Here is a 25,908-nt window from a genome sequence, read left to right as displayed (position 1 = left end):
TAACAGTGACCAGGAGGTTGTAAATCGCAGAAAATGTGGAGGATGTAAAAGTACACAGCATCCACAAAGATGAATGTTCAGTGACAACGAGGTCTCTGTGTCGAAGCGGTCCAGAACCCATAATCTATCCTACAGGGGCAAATAGGATGCACCATCACTCAGGAACGTGCTTCAATAAGGCCAGCTACAGAGCTCCCTGTAATGAAGGAAAGCTTTAAGTTCCCTAATCCGAAAGCACGGGGCTATGGGCCAGGTATCTACACTGGATAGGTATACCCGCTCTACGTGTACAAAAGCAGATGGCGGGGAGCCTGGGTGACACAGTCGGATATGTGTCTGACTCTTGATTTTGGCTCAGGTCATGAGCTCACGGTTCGTGGGATCAAGCCCCTCATCAGGCTCCATACTGACAGCACAGGGCCTGCTTGGGATTCTCTCTCTCCCTCTCTTTCTGTCCCTCCCCGGCTCATGTGCACATGCTCGCTTGCTCGCTCTCTCTCTCTTTCAAAACAAATAAACTTAAGAAAAAAGGCAGCTTGACATGTCTTCCGGGGGAGTATAGTGAATAGCCCTCAAGTGCAAGCGTCTGGTAGCATCTGGTAGTGCCCTTAGGTGCTGGGCTTGATGCCTTGGTGGTTGGGGTTCAAGTGAGAAAATGGCTTTATAGCCTAGACACTATTAGGTTGACAACAACTATCATTTTTGTAGGTCAAAATAGGAGATGATGCTCCATCCACTATGCTACCCCCCAACACAGACTACACATGAAGTTCAAGAGTGAAGTTTTAAAGTTCTGAAGTCCCTGAAAGCGCAGCCATCCATCACAGACTAAATCGTCGTGCAGTCTGGTGCCGGCGTCCCCATTCTAAGTGAGGCTTCACGTACGTGTCCAAGAGCAGAAGTACATTCCAGGCTCTGAGAAAGACCAAGATGGAACCACCAAATACGCAAGTCTCTGGGGGCCCCGGAATGTATATTTTAAGTCCTGGTAACTGCTTTCCAGTGAAATCAGTGCTGGCAAATGTGGCCTGAACATATTTTAAAAATCTCATAAAGAAAACGACAATGGGGACAGAAGAAGTCATTACTTCTCAGTACACAACCCACAGAAGACCAACACATCCCAGTAACACACCTCAATGTCAGAAATTCCAAAACCAGAAGCATAATTATAGAAGTGACAGAATACATCCAACATATTTTTTAAAGGGGCTGGTGGTACAGAATACTAACTAAAATACCTTAAGCATAACCAAATTACAAAATCTATATTCTGAAGCCTTGGTATAAGAATGGGTTAAAGCTACAGGAAGTAGAAAAAAGAGGTCCTCCGCTCGCTCTGGCTGGGAAAGGAGGAAGGGGAGGAGTCTCCAGTCGGGAGCCCTCGGGATAGACGTGTCTTACAACTCAGTGGTGACTGCTCTCATTTCAAGTGAACAGAAGTATGAAAGTTGAAGTTTGGACACGTGTGAAGGCTACCCAGGTAATACAATGTCCATCTTAATCCACAAGACTTAATCCACAACACCCTGACAGTCAGTCACTCAGCTGCTGACGGGATACTTTTGGCAAGAAGGGAACAAGTGGCTTCCAAGGCGACCAGTGCCTCATGGCGAACACACCTGGCATCACAACTTCTGGGGAAAGACTGCTGAAAAATTGTGAAAGGAACAAAACAAATGTAAAACACAACAGGACATTCACTGGCAACAACCAAACAAGGAAAGAAGGTTATCACCTTGACCATCCATGGCAAAGGGTGGTAGTCAAGGAAAGAAAGAGAGGCTCTACTATTCTGTTCCTTCCCCAGAGGCAGAAATGCTGAGCAAAGTATTGCTGAGGAACATCTTCTAAGGTAAGGGTAAGGGCGTAACTGCATCAGTGGAAATGGCTGCTGGAAAGAGACGGATGAGAAAGTGAAAAATTGTGGCTGATTCTGATCGAAGCACAGGCTTCAGAGTTCCCATTAGAAAAGAAAAGAAAAGAAAAGAAAAGAAAAGAAAAGAAAAGAAAAGAAAAGAAAAGAAAAGAAAAGAAAAAGAAAAACAGGTCCAATACAGAAAGCAAATCTTGGGGGAAGACATTAGCAAAATGTTAAAAGACACAGCAGGTATCAGTTTCTCTAACAAAGTGTGTCACTGCCCTCACCTAAGTTCCCCTCCTCGACCTTATCCTAATCTCAAGCTGTGGAAAGTAAATACAACAGAATACCTTTGCCCTCAAACTGAAACCTAGAGGAAGACAGACAGGCTGAAAAAAAAAAGGCAGAAATGGAGTCAGAGAGAATTCACGTGTATAAACCAAAATGAATAGATTCGGAGAGTGCTGCCCACTTAAAGCCCAAGTGAGGTGAAAGGAAAAAGTGTCTAGACAGCTACAAAAATATTACACCAACTAAAAAACAAACTAAAAGTTGGGGGAGGGGCACCTGGGTGGCTCAGTCGGTTAAGCATCTGACTTCAGCTCAGATCATGATCTCCCAGTTTGTGGATGCAAGCCCCACATCGGGCTCTGTGCTGACAGTTCAGAGCCTGGAGCCTGCTTCAGATTCTCTCTCTCCCTCTCTCTCTGCCCTTCCTGTGCTTGTGCTCTGTCTCTATCTCTCTCTCTCTCTCTCTCAAAAATAAATATTAAAAAATAATAATAAATAAAAACGTTTTTTAAAAGAGGTGGGTAAGGAGAAGGAAGAAAGGAAGGCAGGCCCATCATTCTCGAGGGAAGGAAACACACCCTCAAAATCAGGAGCAAGTGGAGTCACAGGGGACCTAGTAGGAGCACAACAGCGACAGAAGAAGAACCCATAGACAAGAAGATAAAACAACAGAATTAACCAAGGACCAAAATAACCCAATCACAAAGTTAATTGTAAATTCTCCATTAGAAACAACAATCAACTGAATAAACGTGGCTGAAAATCGAATCACTGACATTGACAAAAGACTTGAGAGAATGAAGGAGAGAAGAGAATGTGGAGAGCAAATAGCAAGAAAACCCATGTACACACAGATATATCAGAAAATTTCCCTGTGGGGCGCCTGGGTGGCTCAGTCGGTTGAGCGGCCGACTTCAGCTCAGGTCATGATCTCGTGGTCTGTGAGTTCGAGCCCCGCATCGGGATCTGTGCTGACAGCTCAGAGCCTGGAGCCTGCTTCGGATTTGGTGTCTCCCTCTCTCTCTGCCCCTCCCCTGCTCATGCTCTGTGTGTCTCTCTCTCTCTCTCTCTGTCAAAAATAAATAAACATTAAAAAAAATTAAAAAAAAAAAAAAGAAAGAAAATTTCCCTGTAATGAATGAAGGAAGAAGAGTTGAGTGTGTGTAACAAAGAAACACACTGTATGCCACAAAATGCCTTTTTTTTTTCCCAATTGAGGAAAACAACAGCTCAAGAACAGTACAACTAAACTTGAAACTATGGAACCCAAACCACTCTAGGAAAAAAAAAAAAACACGTGAGGATGCAATCCAGGCAACCAAGAGACGACCAGGGCAGCTCGGGGCCAAAATATAGTGGAACCATATGTACAAAGCTTCAGGGATAAAAGGTCCACCAGAGCATGTAATGCCCAGCCCAAACTAAGGGAACATAGAGTGATTTTCAAGCATGCAAAAATGCAGCGAATACAACAATTATATGCCCTTCTTGGAAAAAACAACTCCGTGATGAAATCTCAGTGCTCAACAGATGAATCACAGTGAAAGAAACTGCTATGGAGGGGGGGTGCTGGATGTCCCCGTGGTGAGCACAAAAATGGTTTCAATAAAAACCGAAACTCCATGTAATGATGTTATGATCCTTGTGCTTATAGAACAGAATACAAATGCTATAACCCTCCACGATGTGTAAATGACATGATAATTTGACGAAACAGAGTGGGAGGGGACTGGGTGGAAGGAGGGTTGAGCATGTCAATTTTTTTTTTATTGTAGTGAGGAAACTAATGCTCTCAAAATCGAACCATAAAATTCAAAATTTTTGAATTTTTTTAATCTTTATTTATTAATGTTCTAAGAAACATGTATTTTTTAATCTTTATTTCTTAGTGTTCTAAGAAATCACCTGTTGTCATATGGGAAAGAAACATTTTTCTACACTTCAGAAATTCCTTAAGTTTTCCTTGTTTCTTTACTTCAACTGATTTCACATGAGATTATTCTAATATAAGTAGAATATACCGTATAGTCTCATTTCTTTTTTTTATTTTTATTTATTTACTTACTTATTATTTTTTTTAACATTTACTTATTTTTGAGCGACAGAAAGAGGCAGAGCATGAGCAGGGGAGGGGGAGAGAGAGAGAGAGATACAGAATCCGAAGCAGGCTCCAGGCTCTGAACTGTCAGCACAGAGCCCGACGCGGGGCTCGAACTCACGGACCGTGAGACCATGACCTGAGCTGAAGTCGGATGCTCAACAGACTGACCCACCCAGGCGGCCCAGCATAGTCTCATTTCTTAAAAAATGTTTTTGTCTTTATATCTACAAAGCCTTCTATTTATCCATCTCTCAGAAATTTCTGGAATTATACTCATACCACATTAACAGGAGTCGCTCCAGAATAAGACTCCAGGGGAATTTCTGCTTCCTCCACTGTGTGCTATATGTACCATGTCAGCTGGCAACAGCTCCCCTTGGGGAGATATTTACTTGGCATTGTAAGAACCCTTATCAAGGGTCCGTGAACTATGAACTTAGATCTGGAAACTGGAAGAAGGACCATGATTTTCCACTCAAGTGGAGAATTGTCTAAAGTTCACTCACCAGCTCTTGACTTTTTCTTGATGTTGTGCAAGTAGTACTCTAGTTGGTCTCTGTCTCTCTTACCCCCCGAGGCAACTGCTGTAGGCACCATCTCTGTTTACATATCCCTGCCCGACTAGACACCTTGATTGCCTCCCTAGCCTTGGGGCCCATTAGAGGAATCACTTCTACCTTCCGTCTGACGTTCAAGTGCCCCACCTCCAGCTGGCGTCTGCCATTTTGGAACCCTACCATCCTCCTGGAAGCAGGAAGCCCAGTTCCATGGCAGCATCTCCCGCGACAGGTGCCAGCACGTGGAGGAAGCCACCGCGTAGCTGCTCAACAGTATCAGTGCCCCCACCGTCAGTGCATTCCTCAACACCTTAGTGAAGGCAGTATCTTCTAGGCCCTCCTGCGGAGTAGGTTATCTGGTCTAAAGTAGCAGTATCATTCGAATATTCTCATTTTCCTGAGACTTTTTGAACTCTTCCTCAGTACTACGCTATGGCAGTTCTGGATCCCCCCAGCCTGGTTCAGCTTGGGTAAAGTCGTAGGGAAGACCAATGCCTCGTAAAACCAACTACTGAAATGTGCTACCTTTTTAAAAAGAGAGACGAAGGTCAGTTCAACTACTGTGAGTAATTACATACATATAGGGTTAATAGTTCAAGGGGTACTTTGAAGAGGTGGCCATTTAAAGAAAAAAACAAGGATTTTCCAGGGATTAAGAATACACTTATCATGATGAGCCCTGAGCAATGGGCAGAATGGTTGAATCACTATATTGTACACCTGAAACTAATAATACACTGTATGCTAACTAACTGGAATTCAAATAAGAACTTTAAAAAAGAAAAGATAAGCCTAAGGACATATACAATCTGCTCTGAGCCTTTGGAATCAGAGTGAAAATTCAGCACAAGTTGGCACAGAAAATGCCACAGCACAGTCTGACCTCACGAACAACATCTTCGCAGAAACAGGCACCAAAAAAAAAAAAAAAAAAAAAAGCACAAAGTCATCCATGTGTCAAGTGCAGAAGTAGAACCTGTCACCTGCGGGTGGCCGTGGGGCTCCAGGACTAGATGTCCACTACAACCAAAGAAGCCATCAACGGAATCTGTCAACGGTTCCGTTTAGTTATGCAAGTTCTCTTCTCTTTAAAGGTTAGTGTTGCTGTGCTAACTGCTATTCGGGATGGAACGAGGGCCCGCCAGCACGTGCAGCTGCTTCCCCTCTTGCTCTCTACTGAGGCATCAGTAGCAGGGACAAGAGCGAGCGGACATTCCTAAAGCTCAGGATACCTAAGGGCTGAAGGCCGCAAGCGCACCAGCAGCCACGGAGGAAAGGTGGGAAAATGCTTCAAGTATCAGAAGCCAGCACTCTTCTCTGCAGCCTTCTTTCCCACTGAACACTGCAAAATACCCTCCCGGCACCTGCGGGTCATGAGTGACAACAATGACCTTGAGCTTTCACAACTTTTTGGAAAACTGGCTACTATTTTCTGGGTCCTTATCTGCCAGATCTCAGTTAAAACCCAGGAAGGATTCATTCAGATAGTCCAATATTTCAAGATTCTTCTTCACGGTTTAATGATGGTCAATTTAAGCCACTCAAAATTGAGAAAATTCATTAACTGAGAATTCACTCTCTTAGACAGAGTTCAGCATTTGGGGGGAAAACATGCCTTCACTGCACATTTTAGTTTCAATTTCTTTTGCCTGATGTCTGTTCCTCTAAAACGCATTCAGTTTGTCTTAATCTGGCACATCACTGCTGCAGAATGAATATGAAATACAAAAATCATCAGAGTTTCTGGCTAGCATGGGATTTACGGCTAGTATGGGCTTCAGAAGGACAAAGAGATCAACCAGGTTATAAATTCCTCCAAAACATGGACTGTGCCTTTACTTTCTTTTTACTTTCCACACACCACCTACTATAATGCTTCACAACCATTCATCATCTTGAATGGAGCAGGTGGCATTCAGGAACAAACAACAGAAAGAGTTTGAAGGGAATGGCTTCCTCTCATCATCACGTTGACATGTCTACCTGCCTAGGTAGCCTCTGCCTTTCCTGTGACTCAAATGGGTGGCCGTCCTTGTTGCCACCTCAGGAGAGCCCCGCCTTCCGGTGCCATCCCCCCTTGCCAAATCAAGCACTTGCTCTCACAATGATCCCACCAGGGTCTGCATCACCGACACTGTCTTCTCCAACGGACCATGGTCATCAGCAAACGGACCTTCGTACCTATCTCATTTTCTAAAACCTTCCCGTTGACCCTGCATGCCCCTCAGGCTACCACCTCATTTCTCAGCTCCCTTCCTTCGAAATCTCCCAAAAGGGGTGCTCACATCCCATTCTCTCTCCAGCCCCATCACTCAGGCTTCTGTTCCCGCCTTCCACTGAAACTGGCCTTGAATGAGGTGGCGAAAGACCTTCTCGCCGAGTCCGTCGGCCAGCTCTCCGTCTCCATCTGATTTCCCTTCTTGGCAACACCTGAAACAAGAGGTCACTCACTTCTTCCTTCCTGAAACGCTCACTGCACATGGTTTATGGGAAAACAGACCTTCCGAGTCTCCCTGCTGCCTCATTGGCTGTTCTTTCCGGTCTCTGTATTTCCTCCACCTCCTCCGCATCTCCAGGTGTTGTAGTAGCCCTGGGCTCAGGCCTGGGACCTCCTTTCTCTTCTCTCTCTACTCACAGGTCTGTCTGTCACCACCATTCACCTGGTTGTTGGGCTGGGAAACTCAGGAGTCGTGTTTGAGTTCCCTCTTCCCCTCACACTCCATTTCACATCCATTAACAAGTCCTTCCTACAAAATACGGCCCAATCTGACCACTTGCTGTCACCCCCAGCGCACCCCCCTGGGTCCAAAGCAGGGTCGTCTCTTACCAGATCACCGCCTTCGTCTCCTGGCTGGCCTCCCTGCCTCCCCTACAATCAATGCTCTGCACAGCAGCTAGAGAAGGCGTTTTAAGCAGCAGGTCAGATCTTGCTCAAATGTTCCCACGGCTCTCCATCATCAGAATAAAACCGAAGCTTCCCACCACAGTGGGACATGAACATGGTGCAAGCTGTCCACAGCCTGACCTTGGCTCCTAACACTCTCTCCCTCACTCACTCCATGCCAGCCACATACAAGCCCATTCCTTCTACGCAAAATATTCTCTCCGTACCTCAAGTTTTGTATGGTCTCCTCCTTCCCTTCATGCAGGTTTTAATTTAATTCTTTAATTTAGAGAACATCACTTCTTTAGAGCCTTTCACTGACCTTATCGAAAATAACACCTTCTGTGAAACAACTCTATATAAGATAGCCCTTTCACTCCAACATCTGATCTTGCTTTATTTCATAGCAATTAGCATTACCTTACCTTACAGTTTGAGAGAGAAAGAGAGAGAGAGAGAGGTATTGTTGTCTCCTCTATCGTAATAATAGAGACTATTGTGTTCATTGCCATATCCTAAGCACCTGGAACAGTGTTGAGCACAAAGTAGTTGCTCAATAAACATATGTTAAATAATGAATGGTTGGAAAGTCACTGCTTCTCTTGTAGACTCCTAAGGGATCTAGGGAATGGGAATCCTCAATCAGCCATACCGCGATCTAGGAAACATTGTTCAAATGAAGTACCCCTGAAATGAAACATACATGCTTCACATTACAGTTACTCAAAACAGATGTGTTCACCATCGCCCTCTTCATTCCCACTCCAGATAAAAGGGCCATTTGTCTTAACTGAGATGAGGAAAGTTCCAAACAAGCAAGCAAACAGAAAGGAAGAGGCCTGCTGTACGCACCTTTCACGAAGCATCAACGCCCATTCTGTGGACCCAGGCCACAGACACACAGGCCTGGACACACAGGCCCAGCCTCTGTGGCGCCACAGGCTCACGTCCAGGAATCTGGCACTTTGCCCATGGCCTGTAGGACCAATGTGTGCCTTGCAGCAGTACTGGATCAAGAATGCCTCTTCCTCGACCACCGTGGAGAGAACAGGGTGGCTGATACGTAGCTTAGGCTCAAAAATTATTGGTTACGAACTGGAAAAGGAAAGCCGAGCCAAAAGACTTAAAAAGAGTAAGATAAGTGAGCAGGACGACGACAAAGAGAATGACAGAGCGGACCCGAGGTACGATGAATGCTCCTGCGTGTTCGGAAAGCGAGAAATCCCATGAAAATCCATTTTGAAGAGACCCCCAAATTCATGGTCATTAACCTCATCGGGGACCTCAGTGCCAAAAAGAAGTTTCACCCAGGTTGTCCTAGTCAGATCAGTCATGCCATCTCCACAACAATATCACACGACCCCCACGTCTCTCAGCCCTGCCGCCCACATAACTCCTCCAGTCTCAGCAAAGCATCTCGCCTCCTCTCTCACAAAGGAAAACCTCTTAGGAACAAGAGTGTCCTCATTTCCTTGCTGCAGATATACAAACTTCTGTGCATCTGTCCTCCCTCCTCTTTTCACTAGTTACACCAGAGGCCTACCCCTCCCCTCTGATGCTAACACCCTCTCCCTGGGCTGGGGTCCCGCCCGCACACCTCCGCCTTGTGGGGGCGGGGCCGGGGGGGGGGCAGGAAGTGCACCCTGACTAGTCAGTGCCTTCACTCTCTTCCTCTACGTCTTGCTTTGTACTGTCTCCTTCTCCAATGAAGCTAAAAAAAAAAAAAAAAATCGAGATAACAAAAAACTAAAACATTTGCAGGGGAAAAACCTGGGAAGCACAGGCTAGCTGCAAACTGAGTATCTCAACTGATCTTAAAATTTCCCAACTACTTACTTACCTGGTATAATCTGTCTCATCTTTACACTCTCTTTGCTGCCAAAATATTTTTAAGTTTCAAATAATAGTGACGTGTAAGCGGCTGGCCCTTCGGTGTTTTTTAACAATCATTGACAATAACCATCTATTCTTTCCCAAGAATTCGACCACTTGTTTATCTGTTGAACTACATTTCCCTTTAAAGGCTTTGTAGTGAAAAGAGAAGATATAAAATATAAGACTAAAGAACGATCTGATGGGACTGCCAAAAAAATCTCCATAGTTCAGGAAATCCTAGCATGCCTGGTTTGCTGTTTGTTTCCAGCTTGAATGAGGGTTGTGCAGACAATTAGAATTGTCTTTTTGTTCCAATGGGTTATACAGGAAAGAAACAGGAAATCTTGATGAAAGCTTGGGCTTTACAGGATATTTGTGTGAGTGTTTAGCCCATGTGTTTGATGTTTTTCTCTCCACAGCTGCCCACTTTATGCCTGCACTCTGGCTGAAATATTTTAAAATACCACTTTGCTTTTTTCACTTCATTGCAGCTACTGGCATGATGTTTTCTATATGAGAGGGACTCAAAAATGAAAATCAAGTAAGGAAACTGAGGCCCCACAAGCACAAGTCATTCATTTCCTCTGGATGTCAATTCTCATGATAAAAAGTGAGGACCGGGGGCGCCTGGTGGCTCAGCCGGTTGAGCGTCCGACTTCGGCTCAGGTCACGATCTCATTGCTTGTGAGTTCGAGCCCTGCGTCGGGCTCCGTGCAGACAGCTCAGAGCCTGGAGTCTGCTTCAGATTCTGTGTCTCCTTCTCTCTCTGCCCCTCCCATGCTCATGCTCTGTCTCTCTCTGTCTCTCAAGAATAAATAAAACATTAAAAAAAATTTTTTTAAAGTGAGGATTACACTAGATAAGTGCTTCTACAGCTTTTCCACTGAAGTACCCCCAGCAGCAGTGAAAATGAATAGCAACCCCCCTCCGCCCTCCAGGGGGATCTGAGGGCATAGCCTGAAGCAGCCTCTGCAAGCTGGAAGTTTCTTTGAAATGCCCTATTTTATCTTATAAATTCATGAGAACTTTGCATTTTACAAAACAGGAAAGTCTATGTTTGTTTTCATATGACGGTGCCCTCAATAGTAAAACTGCTTTGCTTTCCCACAAAATCATCAGGTGACTCAAACCTTCCAGGAAGCTTGTATGGTAGCTTCACATACGCCCTGACTGTGGCTCACTCACTACCCCAGTTTGAGAAAGAAGGGCCTGGGAGATGAGCATTGACATCTCCTTCCAGTGTGAAATGCTATTAGCCATATCACTTAAGATCTCACATGTTGTAGAAAAGTCAGACAAAGTAATAGAAGAATCGTCACACTCGGACCTGAATGTCGGCAGAAGCCCTGAAATAAGGAAGTCCAGCCAGACAGGTATGTAAGTCAACGAGCCGGTGGTGTTGCCGACTCATCTACACCTACAAGAGATCTACGTCTGTCAAGAGATGCACAGACGGGCTGCGGTCTAATCAGGCAAAAGAACAGAAAGTCACTGAACACTGGATTTGGAAGAGACCTTAGCAGTGGGACAGCCCCCCCCAAGGGCACAGGGTCCGTCCACAACACGCCCGACAGGCACTTCCACAGGCTCGGGCTGGGGAACTTACTCTCTCACGAGATACACCATTGCCCATTTGAATAATTTCTTTAGGAAAGGACTATTTCAAAATGACTCAAAATATGCCTCACAGTACTACCTACACATGGCTTCAGTGTCTGCCCCCCGGAACTGCAAGGGGGGTCGGAGCGTGGCTCTGGTGCAGGTTCTGATTCTCTCATCTGTTAAGTGTGCGGGACCTCAGGTTACTTAAGAGGATGTGCTTCAGTTTCTACAGCTAGAAGATGGGAATGACAAGTAATGGTCTCTGCCTCCCCCTCCTGTGAGGGGGGACACGGCTCAATTCACATGGACCACGTAGGAGAGACACGTGGCCCGGAGCAGGGGCTACCAACTGCTGGCTGTTGGGATATTACCACACAGACCAGTCCTCAGATTTCCTGTATGACAGACCTTGACTCCAAAAATAAATAGATCTGGGGGCGCCCGGGAGGCTCAGTCCAACTTCGGCTCAGGTCATGATCTCATGGTTCGTGAGTTAGAGCCCCACATCGGGCCCAGAGCCTGGAGCCTGCTTCAGATTCCGTGTCTCCCTCTCCCTCTGCCCCTCCCCTGCTTGCACTCTGTCACAGTCCATCTCTCTCTCTCAAAAATAAATAATAAACATTAAAAAAAATAAATAAAAAGAAACAGATCTGCTATTCTCCTTAGTCTTGTCTTCTCTCGGCAAATCTCCTCTGAGATGGTTCCAAGCCTTTCTATGTTCTGGAGACATTCATTTGAACATGTCTGTCTGTCGGTGTCCTACTTAAAACGTGGTGACCACAACGGACTTCTTATGTGACCCGATACGTAAACAATGTGCTAGGACCATTATCCCCACCATCCCAGGCATTTTTTTCTGTCTTCCTTGCTGTCCCCACCGCTTATGCCCCTCCCTTACATTACCCCCGACCCTTGCCTCGTATTTTTTGCAGATGATTGTATCATCTAAGCATAGGATTTTATATTCAATCCCAATAAATTTAATCATCTTAATTTCAGCTGTTGAAAGCTTCAGAGAACTGATTGTCCTATCCTCCGTGTTAACTACTCCTCTGGGCTCTATGGAAGCAGGGAACCTACCAGCCTGGCCCCCCTGTTCAAAGAAGGAAATGAGCTTAGTTTAATCGGCTGCATTTTTAGCGAACTTGCGCTAGCTTGCAGGGACCACAACTACATGCTTATCATTGCTTATGATAAACTTTCCCAGCAAAAATCTTAACAATTTGAAGAGGTCTGGGGGAATACTGTTCCTGTTAACAGAATTTTCTGCTGGGAAAGGTTTTAAAAAGTTGGTGTATTATCACACTGGTAAATATTCTCCTAAAATCTCCTAGCTCAGATTCCTGCCTTTGTCTTTCCCTAGCGAGTTACTGCCTGGGATCTCCATTCTCAAGTCTAATAAACAGGCCTACAGATACAGGAAGAATAAAGTGGGTGAAATCACCAAGACCTGAGGGATCCTTGTGCGAGGTGTTTTTTTTTTTTTAATTTCCTGTTATGCATTTGCATACCACTTGTATCATTTATCCCTTTTTCATGAAAGTGAAATGCAGAAAAATTAATGCAACAGCATGTAGTTTCTATTAATAGCACCAATTCTTTAAAAAATTAATTAATTCCTCTAATTAAGCATTTTTAAGCAAGACTATACAAAGGATAAACTTTGGTAGATTTTTAAAACTATCATTCTGAGAAAAGACTTTGAAACTTAACATTCTTTCAAATGAAGTTTATGTAAGTTTATTCGTAAACTAAAAACATGACTGTCACATTTAAAACGACGCCATCATGATGTGGAAAGTAAGGAATGTACAAAAAGAACCAACCGTGATTCCATCACCTAAATGATAATTGACATTATTGTTTGACTATTTCTGTCTGAGATTAACAATAATTGGGCCAGCGGGTGTAAACACTTTTTATGACTCTTGGTAGATAGTGCCAAAATCCTCTCCAAAAAGGCTGTATTAATTTAAATGCCATCAGCAATATATGAAAGTACAAATTTCACTAAACTTTTGCCAACTTTAGATGGCACATCATTGTTAATTCTAATTTGCATTTTTATTAACGCCAAGGCTGTAGATGTTTCTACACTGTCGTTTATTCATTTCTTATCTCCTTCGGTCCTTTGCCAGGTCATTTATCGGGACATTAATGATTTTCTTATGATTTGTGCTAATTACTTAATTTAAATGCTAATTATTTTTATTTGTTATAAATTTATTAATTTCATAAGAGAGTCATTCTTTGCCTATCACATTTGTTGCAAGTATTATTCCTTTTTTTAACTTAAAATAAGTTTTATTTAGTCAAATGTTAATTTTCCGTGGTGGTTATCCTTATGTGTCCAACTTTAAAAAGCCAGAGCTCTGCGAAAACAATCACAACATAATGCAAATCAGGCACTGAAGTCACATGGCTATCTCTGGCTATAAATTCGTCACCTACACAATTATCATCAAAATGAAAATACAATCTTTTAAACTCTCAAAGAAAATGCTCCTACCCCTTACACTCATCCTGAAACACAACAGTTTCTGAGTCATATCTGTGTCTCTCTCCCCTGTTCCTCCACCAGTACTTAGAGGAAGTAACATTTTTCTTGTTATTGTTTTTGCTTCTTAATATCGCTTTCAATCCAAGAATCACCTCCATTATACTTGTAACTAGAACATGACAATATGCAACACTTCTTGCCCATTCTTAATATTCTTATCTATATTTGGCTATGACCTCAGCTTCTTTCTTATCCCCACTTCCCACCCAAGTCAATTAAACAATAATGAATTCGATAATGTATTTCTATTATCGGCTCAATCACAGAAACATAATGTAACTGAGGCTGGAAGAAAAGTAAGAGACAGTTTCTGCTCCCTGGTACTCCATTCTGGATTAAGAACAGCTCTAGACGATATTTTACAAGAGCTGATTTCAGTGTAAGGAATGATGAGGTGATTAATGCCATAATGTCAGGGAAGGAAGAAATGGGCATGGGCCCAAAAGGTCATGTTCATGTAACGTTTTAGGGAAGTGTTGAAGCAGAATGGAGCAGGACAATACAGATGATGGCAATAACAAAGAAGGACCGATTTGCAAACTTCTGTCTTTGGAACTCTTTTGCCTTTACACCATCCCTGTGAAAGTAACTCAGGTATTTTTACCAACATTTTAAGATGAAAACAGCAACAACAACGTACCAACAGTCAGGTCACATGTCAGACCAGACTTTCTTTTCATGGAGCTCAACTGAGTCCCTAATTGCTATCACTTCGGAGAGGGATTTAAATCCAGTAATCACAAGGGATTAATTAGTTTTTGACGCAGTACCCACTTAATAAGGAATTGAAAATACAATAATGAAAAAAATTATTGAGGTTTTCAGAATAAAAAGGTTCAAATACTATCTTTAATTTTTCTTAGTGATTAAGCTAATTAACATTTTTTTCCAGATATTAAGGAAATTAGGGAAATAAATTAGACAAATTAGTAAAAATTAATAGCCATCTTAAATATTCCAAGAATTAGCTGGACTACATTCTTAGAAAAGACACTACCCGGGATGTCCTGGTCCTAGCCAAATTCTCACCCATCTCCTACAGCTAGAAGCTTCCTCTCTACATACATGCTGAACCAGCCTCTACTGTCATTTTTTTTATGTTTATTTATTTTTGAGAGAGAGAGAGAGAGAGAGAGAGAGCAGGGGAGGGGCAGAGAGAGAGGGGGACAGAGGATCCGAAGCAGGCTCTACACCGTGAGCTCAGAGCCTGAAACGGGCTCGACCTCATGAACCATGAGATCACGACCTGAGCCAGTCGGACGCTTAACCAACTGAGCCACCCAGGGGCTCCCCCACTTTACTGTCATCTTTTGTTCCTTGAACGCTCCCAGCTTGCGCTCATCAGATCCTTGCACGCATCGCTCCCTCAGTCCAGAATACTCTTCTTCCAGAGACTTCACGGCTGGCTCAGTCCTAGTTTTAAAGATTCTGAGCACAAAGTTCCCTGCTCAGAGGGCTTCCCTGACCACCTGTCAGTGCCGGTAATCCCCTTTCCGACTCTCCCCGACGAGGCCTCTGTACACACCTCCTCGTGACTTCATAAATCACTCTTCAAGATTATCTCATCTGTTTGGTTTTGTTTGGTTTTTTATTAATGGGTTGGCTGTGCACCAAGTGGAGTGTGTATGCTCCGTGAGCAAAGGAACACTGTCGGTCCTGCTGACAGCTCTGTCCAGGGTCGGGACATGGTGGGCACCCAAAACCACTTCTCAAATAAGTGAGTGGGTCACACTTAGGCTCTGCCAGGAACAGAAGGACTCAGGAATCACAATAAATGTTTCAATTCAACATGCAGATGGATAAACTGTCAGAACAGACTTCAGCGAAGAGCTAAAACTCTGTATCTGGATTTTACCGAAACAGATCTTATTTTAAATGACTCCCATACACTGGTAACAACATTCTTAGTAAAATTTTCACTGGGCAGGGATTTTATGATATAATGATATTTTTTTAGGATTTTATTTTTGGGGCGCCTGGGTGGCTAAGTCGGTTAGGTGTCCAACTCTGGATTTCGGCTCAGGTCATGATTTCACGGTTTGTGAGTTTCAGCCCTGCTTTGATTGGCCTCTGCACTGACAGTATGGAGCCTGCTTGGAATCCTCTCTCTCCTTCCCTCTCTGCCCTTGCCTCCCTCCCTCTCTCTCTCTCTCTCAAAATAAATAAATAAACTTCAAAAAAATTTTTATTTTTAAGTAATCTCTATTCCCAATGTGGGGCTCATACTCACGACCCCGAGATCCAAGAGTTACACGCTCCACCGACTGAGCCAGCCAGGTGTCCGTGATATAATGAGATTTTTAAAAGAGAGTTTGCACATGCATTTAAAAATTCAAAGGCATCGTCAAAATGAAAGACCAACCTGCTGTTCATATCGTTGTTTGACGTCCTCCAGCTGCCAAAAAAACTCCTTTGACTGTTTCTCACGAAGAGACTTGGATCTGGTTAGATCTGCTTCTACTTTTTCCATCTGTAAGATTTAAAAATCAAATATATTTTTTAAACAAAAAACTAATCACATTCCATGTTTTTATAATTTGCCCATTCATTAAAATGGCAGATTTTAAACACCCCCTACCAATCATAATACTGAATTTAAAGATGGTAAGGTTATAAAAGCTCTATCCATTTATTACTCATATTTAATAGTTTAAGTCAGGGAAATTAGCATTGACATATAATTAACTAAATTCTAATTCTATAGTAACACTGTAATGCGAATATAATTTTGAACATTCAATTACTTACTCACCAAGATTTTTTAAGGCCTAGATGTGTGCTGAATGGGAGAAAATATCTGCAAACCATATATCTGATAAGGGATTTGTATCAAGAATACATAAAGATTGCTCATGGCTCAGTAAGAAGTGGACAATTTTACTCAATTTTAAAATGGGCAGGGGTGTCTGGGTGGCTCAGTCGGTTATGCTTCTCACTTCAGCTCAAGTCATGATCTCGCGGTTTGTGAGTTCAAGCCCCGCATCGGGCTCTGTGCTGACAGCTCAGAGCCCGGAGCCTGCTTTGGATTCTGTGTCTCCCTCCCCTGCTCACACTCTGTCTCTTTCGCTCTCAAAAATAAAAAAAAAAAAAACGTTAAAAAAAAATTTTTTTAATGGGCAAAGGAAGTGAAAAGACATTTCTCCAAAGAAGATACACAATGGGCCAACAAGCACATGAGAAGACATTCAACATCACTGTAATTAGGCGATTTCAAATTAAAACACTAATGACGTACCACTTGACGCCCACTAGGATGGTCCGCATCGAAAGACAGCTAATAGCAAGTGCTGGTGAAGATGTGGAGAAACCCTGCGGGTAGGAAGGCCAGTGGAAGATAGTTTGGTAGTTCCTCAAAAGGTTAAACATAGTTATCACATGTTCCAGGAAGTCCACTTCTGGGTGAGAAATGAAAACACGCACCCACACAAAAACTTGCAGATAAATATTCATATCAGCATTACTCCTAATAGCCCAAAAGAGGAGCTAACCCAGATGTTCCTCAATTGATGAATGGATAAACAAAGTGTTGTATATCCATCCAGAGGGGTATCGTTCAATCATGAAAAGGAATGAAATACTAACACACGTTAACACGGATCAACCTTGAAAATGCTACGCTAAGTGAAAGGAGGCAGTCACGAAAGACTATGTTTTGTATGATCCTGTTTCTACTGAATATCTAGAAGGCAAATCCATAGAAAGTAGATTACTGGTTGCCTGGAATGAGAGGGGTTGGAGTGTGGGTTGCTGACTGCTAAAGGGTATCAGATTTCTTTGGGGGGCAATGGAAATTTAAAATTGATTGTGGGGATGGTTATGGAAGGTTGAATATAATAAAAACCATTAAATTGGACACTTACAATGATTAATTGCTGGTATGTGAATTGCATCTTAATAAAGCTGTTATTATAAAAAAAAAAATTAAAAGCCAAACACAACACCACATTCCATGAGGCCTCATGTGATCCAATCCCAGGTACCCCTCTCAATTCACCTCTACCACTCTATACCACCCCCACCCCCCCACCACTGCAGCCCACCTGCCTCCTTGCTGGGGGGACGACATGCCAGAGATGCTCTCGCCTTGGTGTCTGGAAGCTTCTCCTCAGATAGTCACATGACTTCTTCCTCAAAGTCTTAAGTTTCTGCTTAAATGTTATCTTGGTACTGAAGTCTCCCTGACCACCCTATTTTAAATTGCAGCCTTGCCCCCCGCCCTCCCAGTCTCCCTTTCCTTGTTTTACTGTTCCTTTTTACCATAGAACATATAACTTTCGAGTACCCTACGCAATTGACTTCTTCATCTAGGGCTCATTTTAAGATCTGCCTTGCCCACCGTAATGCAACCCCGCATTCACTCATGTATCCCAACAATTTGGCACACTGCCTGGCACATCTAGGGACTCCGTAAATACCAATCAAATGAAAAAAAAAAAACCACCACCAAACAAACAAAAAAAACCCAAGACAGACCAAGTATATGCAACTAGGTTTGAGATTTGCTGAATAAACAATTTTCAACATTTAATAGTGCCAGATTCTCTGTAACAAATACAAAATCATGTTGGATCTGATGCTTTCTAGCACATACAAAATTAGAGATGATGCATTATCATCCTTGCTCTTGCCAGATGGTCGCTCATAGGTGGCAAGAAAGAAAAATTCTTACGTTTGGTAATGAAAAATCTCTCCACGTCAATAACATGAAAATGGCAACTTATATTCATAGTGCAGTTTTTCATGTCTTTTTTTAATGTTTATTTCTGAGAGAGAGAGAGAGAGAAAGAGAGAGAGAGAAACAGTGCACACACAAGTTGGGGAGGGGCAGAAAGAGAGGGAGACATAGAATCCGAAGCAGGCTCCAGGCTCTGAGCTGTCAGCACAGAGCCCCATGCGGGGCTCGAAGTCACCAACTGTGAGATCACAACCTGAGCCAAGGTCGGAAGCTTAACTGACTGAGCCACCCAGGTGCCCCTCATTTGTCTTTCTTTCCCTGGCTTAGTTTTTCCTCAGAAGATATTTTTTTTCTGAGACAATCGTCAGTTAGTGTGACAATCATCCTATCACTGGCTACTCTTACTTATTATTCTCACTTATTATTCTGCTTATTATTACTTATTATTCTGCTTCACTGGTAGGTTGAGATATTTCTTTTTTTTCAGCTTGTACACCATGCTCTCTTTCAGGTTACCTTTTGGTAATTGCTAGGATTAGACAAAACATGAATACTGGGGAAAATGGACCCTAAGAATGCTTCCTTCCCAGTTCAAGTGCATTTATTCAGACATGATTATTAAACCTTAATTCTCTAGGAGCAAAAATGTTCGCTGAAGAGCAGCCAGTTTCACTGGACGAGAACAAAATGCATATGGCCGCTCATGACTGCTACCCAACAGTACAGTGCAGTTTCTGTTTCTCACAGTGAAGTCTGGAGTATCTACATAAGGGCACGAGATTTAGCCTAAGGATTTCTCTGTGCAACCCTAATAACACTAAGTCATCTGCTTCCAAGTTCAACGATCGGTGTTCTAAGGCTATTGATCTACTGGTAGTCAGTATTGTGGCCAACAATAAATTCATTAAGGAATTACTGAAGGAGACACATTCAAGCCTTCCGTACTAAGAGCTTTCTTTCGTCTCTAACTCAAGATGTGGGTGTCAAGGCTCTCCTCCTTCAATGCTTTTCACAGTAGACCTCACACAGAAAGTTCTTTAATTTGTCCCGAGCAGTCAGGTACTCCCTATACTCTAGTATCATTGGCCTTTCCAAACTCTGGTATCATTGGCATTTCCCAAACAAGCCAAGTCTGTTCTTGATTCTTTAGACTTTTGCTCGTTGCACTATCTGGAAAGTCCCTTCATTTGTTTCCTCATCCAAAGGGATCATCTTGAAGGCTGACTCAAGTCTTCTCTCCTCTTTGAGGTGTTCTTTTTTTTTTTTTTTTTAATGTTTACTTATTTTTGACGAAGAGAGAGACAGAGCACAAGCAGGGAAGGAGCAGAGAGAGAGGGAGACAGAATCCAAGCAGGCTCCAGGCTCCAAGCGGTCAGCACAGAGCCCGACGCGGGGCTCAAACTCACGAACCGTGAAATCATGACCTGAGCCGAAGTGGGACACTTAACCAAGTGAGCCATCCAGGCGCCCCTGAGGTGTTCTTTAATCCCACCAACCGACATTAATGCCTTCCTTCTCTCAATGCTCAAGGATCTATTTTCATAGGACACTCTGTTTGTCTCTGTAATGTGGAAGTGTTTCAAATGTGCGAACTTTGTTTATTCATCTAGATCATGAGCCAGCAAATAGAAGGAAATATGATTTATAATTCTCTTCTATCTTAATTATTAATTTATCAGCATGGTGCGCAGAATAAATATGCATTAAATCCTTAGGGATGCGCCTGGGTGGCTCAGTCGGTTGAGCGTCCGACTTCGGCTCAGGTCGTGATCTCACGGTTCATGAGTTTGAGCCCCGCCTCAGGCTCTGTACTGACAGCTCGGAGCCTGGAGCCTGCTTCGGATTCTGGGTCTCCCTCTCTCTGACCCTCTCTTGCTCACGCTCTGTCTCTCTCTCAAAAATAAATAAAACATTAAAAACAATTTTTTTAATCCTTAAAGATGAATAAAATGATTGGCAAAAGCAAAGGGGAAAGAAAAAAGAGAAGGTAAACCAAGGAGGGAAGACCTGTTTTATTTAGTAATTTTAAGACAGATCTTCATATGAAGTTGATCTTAGGTTCCTATTTTACTTGGGTACAGATTGAATATTAAGGTAAATAATAAGTATTTTAAAATTTTGAATATTCAGAATTTGAAATAAAAACTAAGCTTTATGTACTCAAAGTTTCTTAAAAAAACCCAGAATATCTTCAAGAAAAAAAACAGAAGTATCTTCTAAAATCAAAACAGAAAACAATTTAAAGCACATAAAAAGACCTTTTATACCTAAATGGTAAGACACATTCAAAGTAAATAATAACTAATACAAGAAAACGAAACGCATGTCATTTTAGATTATACTGACCGAAAATGCAAGGCCCCACTCCATTTTCCTTCAACAATTTAACAAAAAAATAAAAAAAGTCTTGTAAAATACTTAGCTTGTATAAAAACACAGTGTTCTCAGTTGCCATAGATACAAAAGATTCTGCTTCCTCATACATCATTCCCCATTCCGTTCAAGCGTCAGAAAAATAACAACAACAACAACACTCCTTTATTGTGTAACTCTGGCTTCAAAAAACCTAACAGTAAAACTTGGTGGTCAAATTAGGAGCAAAAAGGGTCTGGGTGCATTTCTGTGAACGTTTAGTGTTTAAAGAAGGAAGGAGAGGTTTAAAAAGGAGTGGGGGTTGTGTTTTCCTTGTATGGTGCCTCAGGCATTCATTACTTCAGCTACATGTAAGAGAAAACCCAAGTAACCATGCATAGCTTAAACAACATAGGCCCTTTATGTTTTCCTGTGCCACAAGTTCAGAAAGAGGCTGCTACATTGGCAGTTCAAAGATGTCAGGGTTAAGGACTCTGCAATTCAACCTGCCCCTAATAGTTGCAAAATGGCTTCTGCAGCTCTGAACATCTGGGAAGGGAAGGGCAAAGGGTCCGTGTTAGCAGAGCTGAATGCCCTGTTCAGGAGCGTTCCTGCAAGTTCTTGTCAATAGCAAATTAACTATGCTGTTTGCGTCTCATTCACTGGAGCTGCATTAAAAGGTAAGCTCCATCTGCAAGGTGAGAGACCGCAGTTTGAAAACTGTGCCTAATGCCACCTTAAATCAAATCAGGGCTCCATGAGTAAGAAAGCAGGAATGGACGTTTGGCAGTCACTGTCAAACAGGGTCGTAAGTTATCGCTCTTTCTCTAGTTTTCTTGTGTTATTATATTGAGTAATTCAACTCAATAAGCATACATTTGTATAGAAATATACAGTTCAAAATACATTTTGGTATTTAATACATATGCAGATAAACTATGAAAAACTGTTCTTCAAGTATGTTCAGATCGATTGATCGATCGATCGATCGATTGATCAAGACAGGCAGGCAGATAGATATAAATGGGAGGAAAGACAGATCGTTATATCTGTGCTTGGCTAAACACTCAGTGGGAACTAATATACTTAACAGGGAAAACCAATCAACACATTAATTGATTATATCTATAGTTCTTTTGTGAGCAATAACCATAAATTGATATAAAACATAAGATTTGTGGTATCTGTCCTTAATGGTTGATGAGAATTCTGAATCTGTTCTGGATATGAATTTTTGGTTCAATATCTGAATTACAAATGTCTTCTCCCACGCTGAGGTTGCCTTTGCATTTTCTACTGGTCTCTTTTAATAAACAAAAGTTTTTTTTTGTTTTTGTTTTTGTTTTATTTTAGTGAGGTTAAATTTGACAATATTTGGGGTTTTGTTTTTAATGCCTTTTCGTTTCCTATTTAGAAAATCTTTACCTGGTTCCAACTATCAAAATTTTCTACATTTTCTTCTGAAACTTTTATTGTTTTACCTATCACTTGTACATCTATAATCCTGGAATTGATTTTGTGAATGGGGTAAAGTAAGAGACGAGATTCTTTTTTTTTTTTTCCCTCCACGTGGCTATCCAATTGACACTGTGGCATTTATTGAAATGATCATTCTTTCCCTGCTGCAACTGCAATCCTTCCTTTGACATGAATCAGATTGATCACGGATGTGTGAGTCTACTTCGGGCTCTCTTTCTTCTGTAACACTGATCATCCTTGTGCCCAAATCATGCTGTGTTAATTCTGTAGCTGAATATTAGCTTCAATATCTGGCCATGGAAGTTCTCCAGTTGTGCTTTTCTTCCAGAATGCCAGAGCAAGTATTAGCCCTTTGCATTTTCAAATCAGCTGTCCGTTTCTCTCACTTCCTTTCACCTCACCGAAAAGAAACAAAAAACAACTACTACTAACATTTTGATTTTTAGAGAACTGTGTTGCTTTTATAGATTAATGTGGGGAGAATTGACATGTTTACAACATCGAGTCTTTGAATCCCCCAATCTCTTTCGGTATTCTTGATTTCTTTTGATCATGTTTGCCAGCTTTTATATATATTTTTAACTTGAGAGAGAGAGAGTGTGTGCGAGTGGGGAAAGGAGTAGAGGGAGAAAGAGAGAGAATCTTAAGCAGGTTCCACGCTCAGTGTGGAGCCCGACGCAGGGCTCAATCCCACAACCCTGGGATCGTGACCCGAGCCGTAATCGAGACTAAGGCCCTCAATCGACTGAGCCAACAGGTGCCCCAATATTTTCCAGTTTTTAAACAGAGGCCTTGCCATTTTTTGTTAGATTTATTTTTAGGTCCGTGAAGCTTTTTCGTACAATGACATCTTTTTCAAAGTTTATTTTCTATTTGTTGTATGCTGATACATGGAACTAAAACTTAATTGTCTATCTGACCTTATACTTAGAGACTTTACTAAACCCATTACCAGTAACGTCTAAACAAGTAAATATTTGAGAAATTTGTAGTTTCACAAAGATTCCATAATTGCAGGTAATTGCATAACTCACTGGGGAGCTCAGCTGTTTCTCCTCCGTGTTCTCTTACTGACCTATTTATCCCACCAGCTATACCACTTATTAAACACACGCTTCTATGCATCGGTCTATCACACAAGCCACACACATGTCTTAATAATCTCTGAACTCCCAGAATCAGTAACAATGGCTGGTGTAGAGCAAGTATTCATGCATTTTTTTATAAATGAATGAAAGAAGTCAAGTCTATTGAATCCTTGGCCAGGAAGTCAATAAAATAATTGAAGCATTAAAAATAATAATGTTACTATTTCACAATTAATAACCCTTCGAATCAGTCAAATACAGAAAAAACAATGACATATTTTCTGGTCCAATGTCCGCAGTAGATTTTTTTGGCTTATCTTCCTTCTGCGAAAGAGATTAGTCATTGATAAATATTACAAGGAAAAAGCTTCACTTACTCCTCTTACAGTAAGCATTTAAAGATAAAAGGTAAAATTTCTTTTATTTGTTTTGCTGTTGTTTAGTTTCGCTTTTCAAAGCCAAAGACTTATACATATTCTCTGCATGTTGCCATTTGGAATTAATTACCACAGTAGGCTCTATGGAAACATTTAAATATAATTCTAGAATTTTACTTCTGCTGCTTAATCTCATTCAGACACAAAATTCCAAATGGTAAAAGGGTGGAGAGACTTCTCCATTATCATCAAAAAGTAACTGAGGGAAAATGCTTCTATTTATGTTGGATCTTTTACTATCTTAAAACTGGTCTAAAAAAACTTATTTAAAATTACATGAATCGGCATGACCCTTAACGGACAAGAGGACAAAGGTGTAAGTCACAGTAAATGGTTTGTATGATTCTTTCTTTCTTTGTCTGTTTGTTATCCATTGACACTTAAGGACACAAATATATCCAGATGGCATTCTTTCTTCTTTGTAACTTGAGAATTTTTTTCAGCCATTCAACAGCAATAATAGGACGATGAAATGAATTTGCAACCTCTAAGAATATAAGAAACTGCTAACCAGTTTCAATTGTACGAGGAGCCAGAGGCAACCTCACTAGTCAACAGCAATGTTTCAGAATTGTGCTTTCATGGCAAGCCAGTGGGTTCTCCGAAGTCCAAAGCTAACATCATGTAGCTGATGACTATAAAGAAAAAAGGAATAGAATTTAAAGCCAGATATTTAGCAGCAAATACCCTTTAATGGGGACATATTTTCAAGGAGAGAGAAATTATCTAGAAGTCAAGTGGCTAGCAGAAGCCCCAAGAGGAACGGGTTAGCCAACATCCATGCAATCATTTTACCAGACGAAAAAATGTCACTTTAGAATGACTGCCAGTACTTCTAAAAACTTAGCTGTCTTTTCAGTCATTTATTTGTTTCACAGAGAATGGGTAAATATAGAACACCATTTCTTTTAAAGATATGATTATGTACACATATATACAGAAAATTCTAGAACAGGAGTATGTTGTCACCATTAAAATGTGTATATTTTATACAACTAATTGCTGACAGCTAACACTTTAATGGGTTTCACGATGGAGTAAAAATTAGGTTATTGAAGCAATCTTAAATGAGATCAAAAGTTCTTCAAAGTGAAAGAAACAGTGTGAAGCAATTTTTTAAAAAACTTTCTCCTGTTCCATTTTCTCTCATGGGCCTCATTTTTGAAATAGCAATTCACTTTCAAAAACAAACTCAAAGCTTTTCTTTTTTTTAATTCAAATTCCCATTGTCTGCTATCTGCAGCAGTTTCCAAATGGAAAAAGATGCCCTGAGCTCTGCTGGCTTTTACACAAAAGATTTTAGTAAGAGCAGTTCAAAACAATAACAGAAAAGAAAGACTAGTGAAAATATAGACTATGGAACAATTGTGAAAACATGACGATTCTCCAAATAATGAATCTGCTGAATGATTTTTTTAGAATTTGAGCTAGATCAGATGCACACTTTTTAATCAACTGAAAATATGGAAAAGAAGACTTCTAATTTACCATGTTTTGTCATATATATTTTATTTAGCATTTGGGTTTTTTAATGTTTATTTATTTACTTAGTTTGAGAGAAAGAGAGACAGAGAGAGAGAGAGAGAGAGAGAGAGAGAAAACTCAGGCAGGGGAAGGGCACAGAGAGGGAGAGAGAGAATCCCAAGCAGTCTCTCAGCTGGTAACACAGACCCAAAGCAGGGCTCGATCTCACAAACTGTGAGATCATGACCTGAGCTGAGATCAAGAGTTAGACACTTAACCAACAGGGCCACTCTGGTGCCCCTTTACTTGGCATTTGTTGAAATTTGCCATGTAAGAATTATTTGCTTTGTGAACGAGCCTAGCTCTTCAGATTCTGTCACAAATGTTATTGTTATTATTATACTCACACCAAAGGTGCTTCCTCTAGTTCAGAAACTCAACTGCACCTGGCAAAGCTATATATGATGGAAACCACTGAAGAATATTTCTTCCACAGAAGACAATCAAAAGAATTTCCTGTTCATCGGTTGCCATCACTGTTATTTTTCAAGGAGCCTAAACTGAGCACCACTGGGCAAATCAGACCTGGTGAGGACTACTCACAAAGACAGGACACGGGACTAGGATATGTGGAGGAGGAAAAGAATCTCAGGGGCATGACCCCAGTAGGGTCCTTCATGGG

The 25,908-nt window shown here is 41.7% G+C and overlaps 1 protein-coding gene across 13 annotated transcripts in view; it reads right to left on the bottom strand.

The window, feature by feature from the left end:
• The window catches only part of CEP112 (centrosomal protein 112), a 468,883-nt gene that overhangs the window by 265,689 nt on the left and 177,286 nt on the right, over positions 1 to 25,908 (bottom strand). For 12 of the 13 annotated variants that reach the window (XR_003416799.2, XR_008294088.1, XM_027048061.2 and 9 more), the window contains one exon: positions 16,094 to 16,201. The exons of the other annotated variant lie outside the window; for it this stretch is intronic. Coding sequence is in view for 10 of the 12 variants with exons in the window: in XM_027048061.2 (XP_026903862.2) it covers positions 16,094 to 16,201 (108 nt within the window). In the remaining 2 variants the exon portion in view is untranslated. The remainder of the gene's footprint in view (positions 1 to 16,093; positions 16,202 to 25,908) is intronic. 13 annotated transcript variants of the gene reach the window in all.

Source organism: Acinonyx jubatus, chromosome E1, assembly GCF_027475565.1.
Source record: "Acinonyx jubatus isolate Ajub_Pintada_27869175 chromosome E1, VMU_Ajub_asm_v1.0, whole genome shotgun sequence".
Lineage (NCBI taxonomy): Eukaryota > Metazoa > Chordata > Mammalia > Carnivora > Felidae > Acinonyx > Acinonyx jubatus.
The sequence above is the reverse complement of the archived record's forward strand: the minus strand, read 5'-3'. Positions and strand labels throughout refer to the sequence as shown.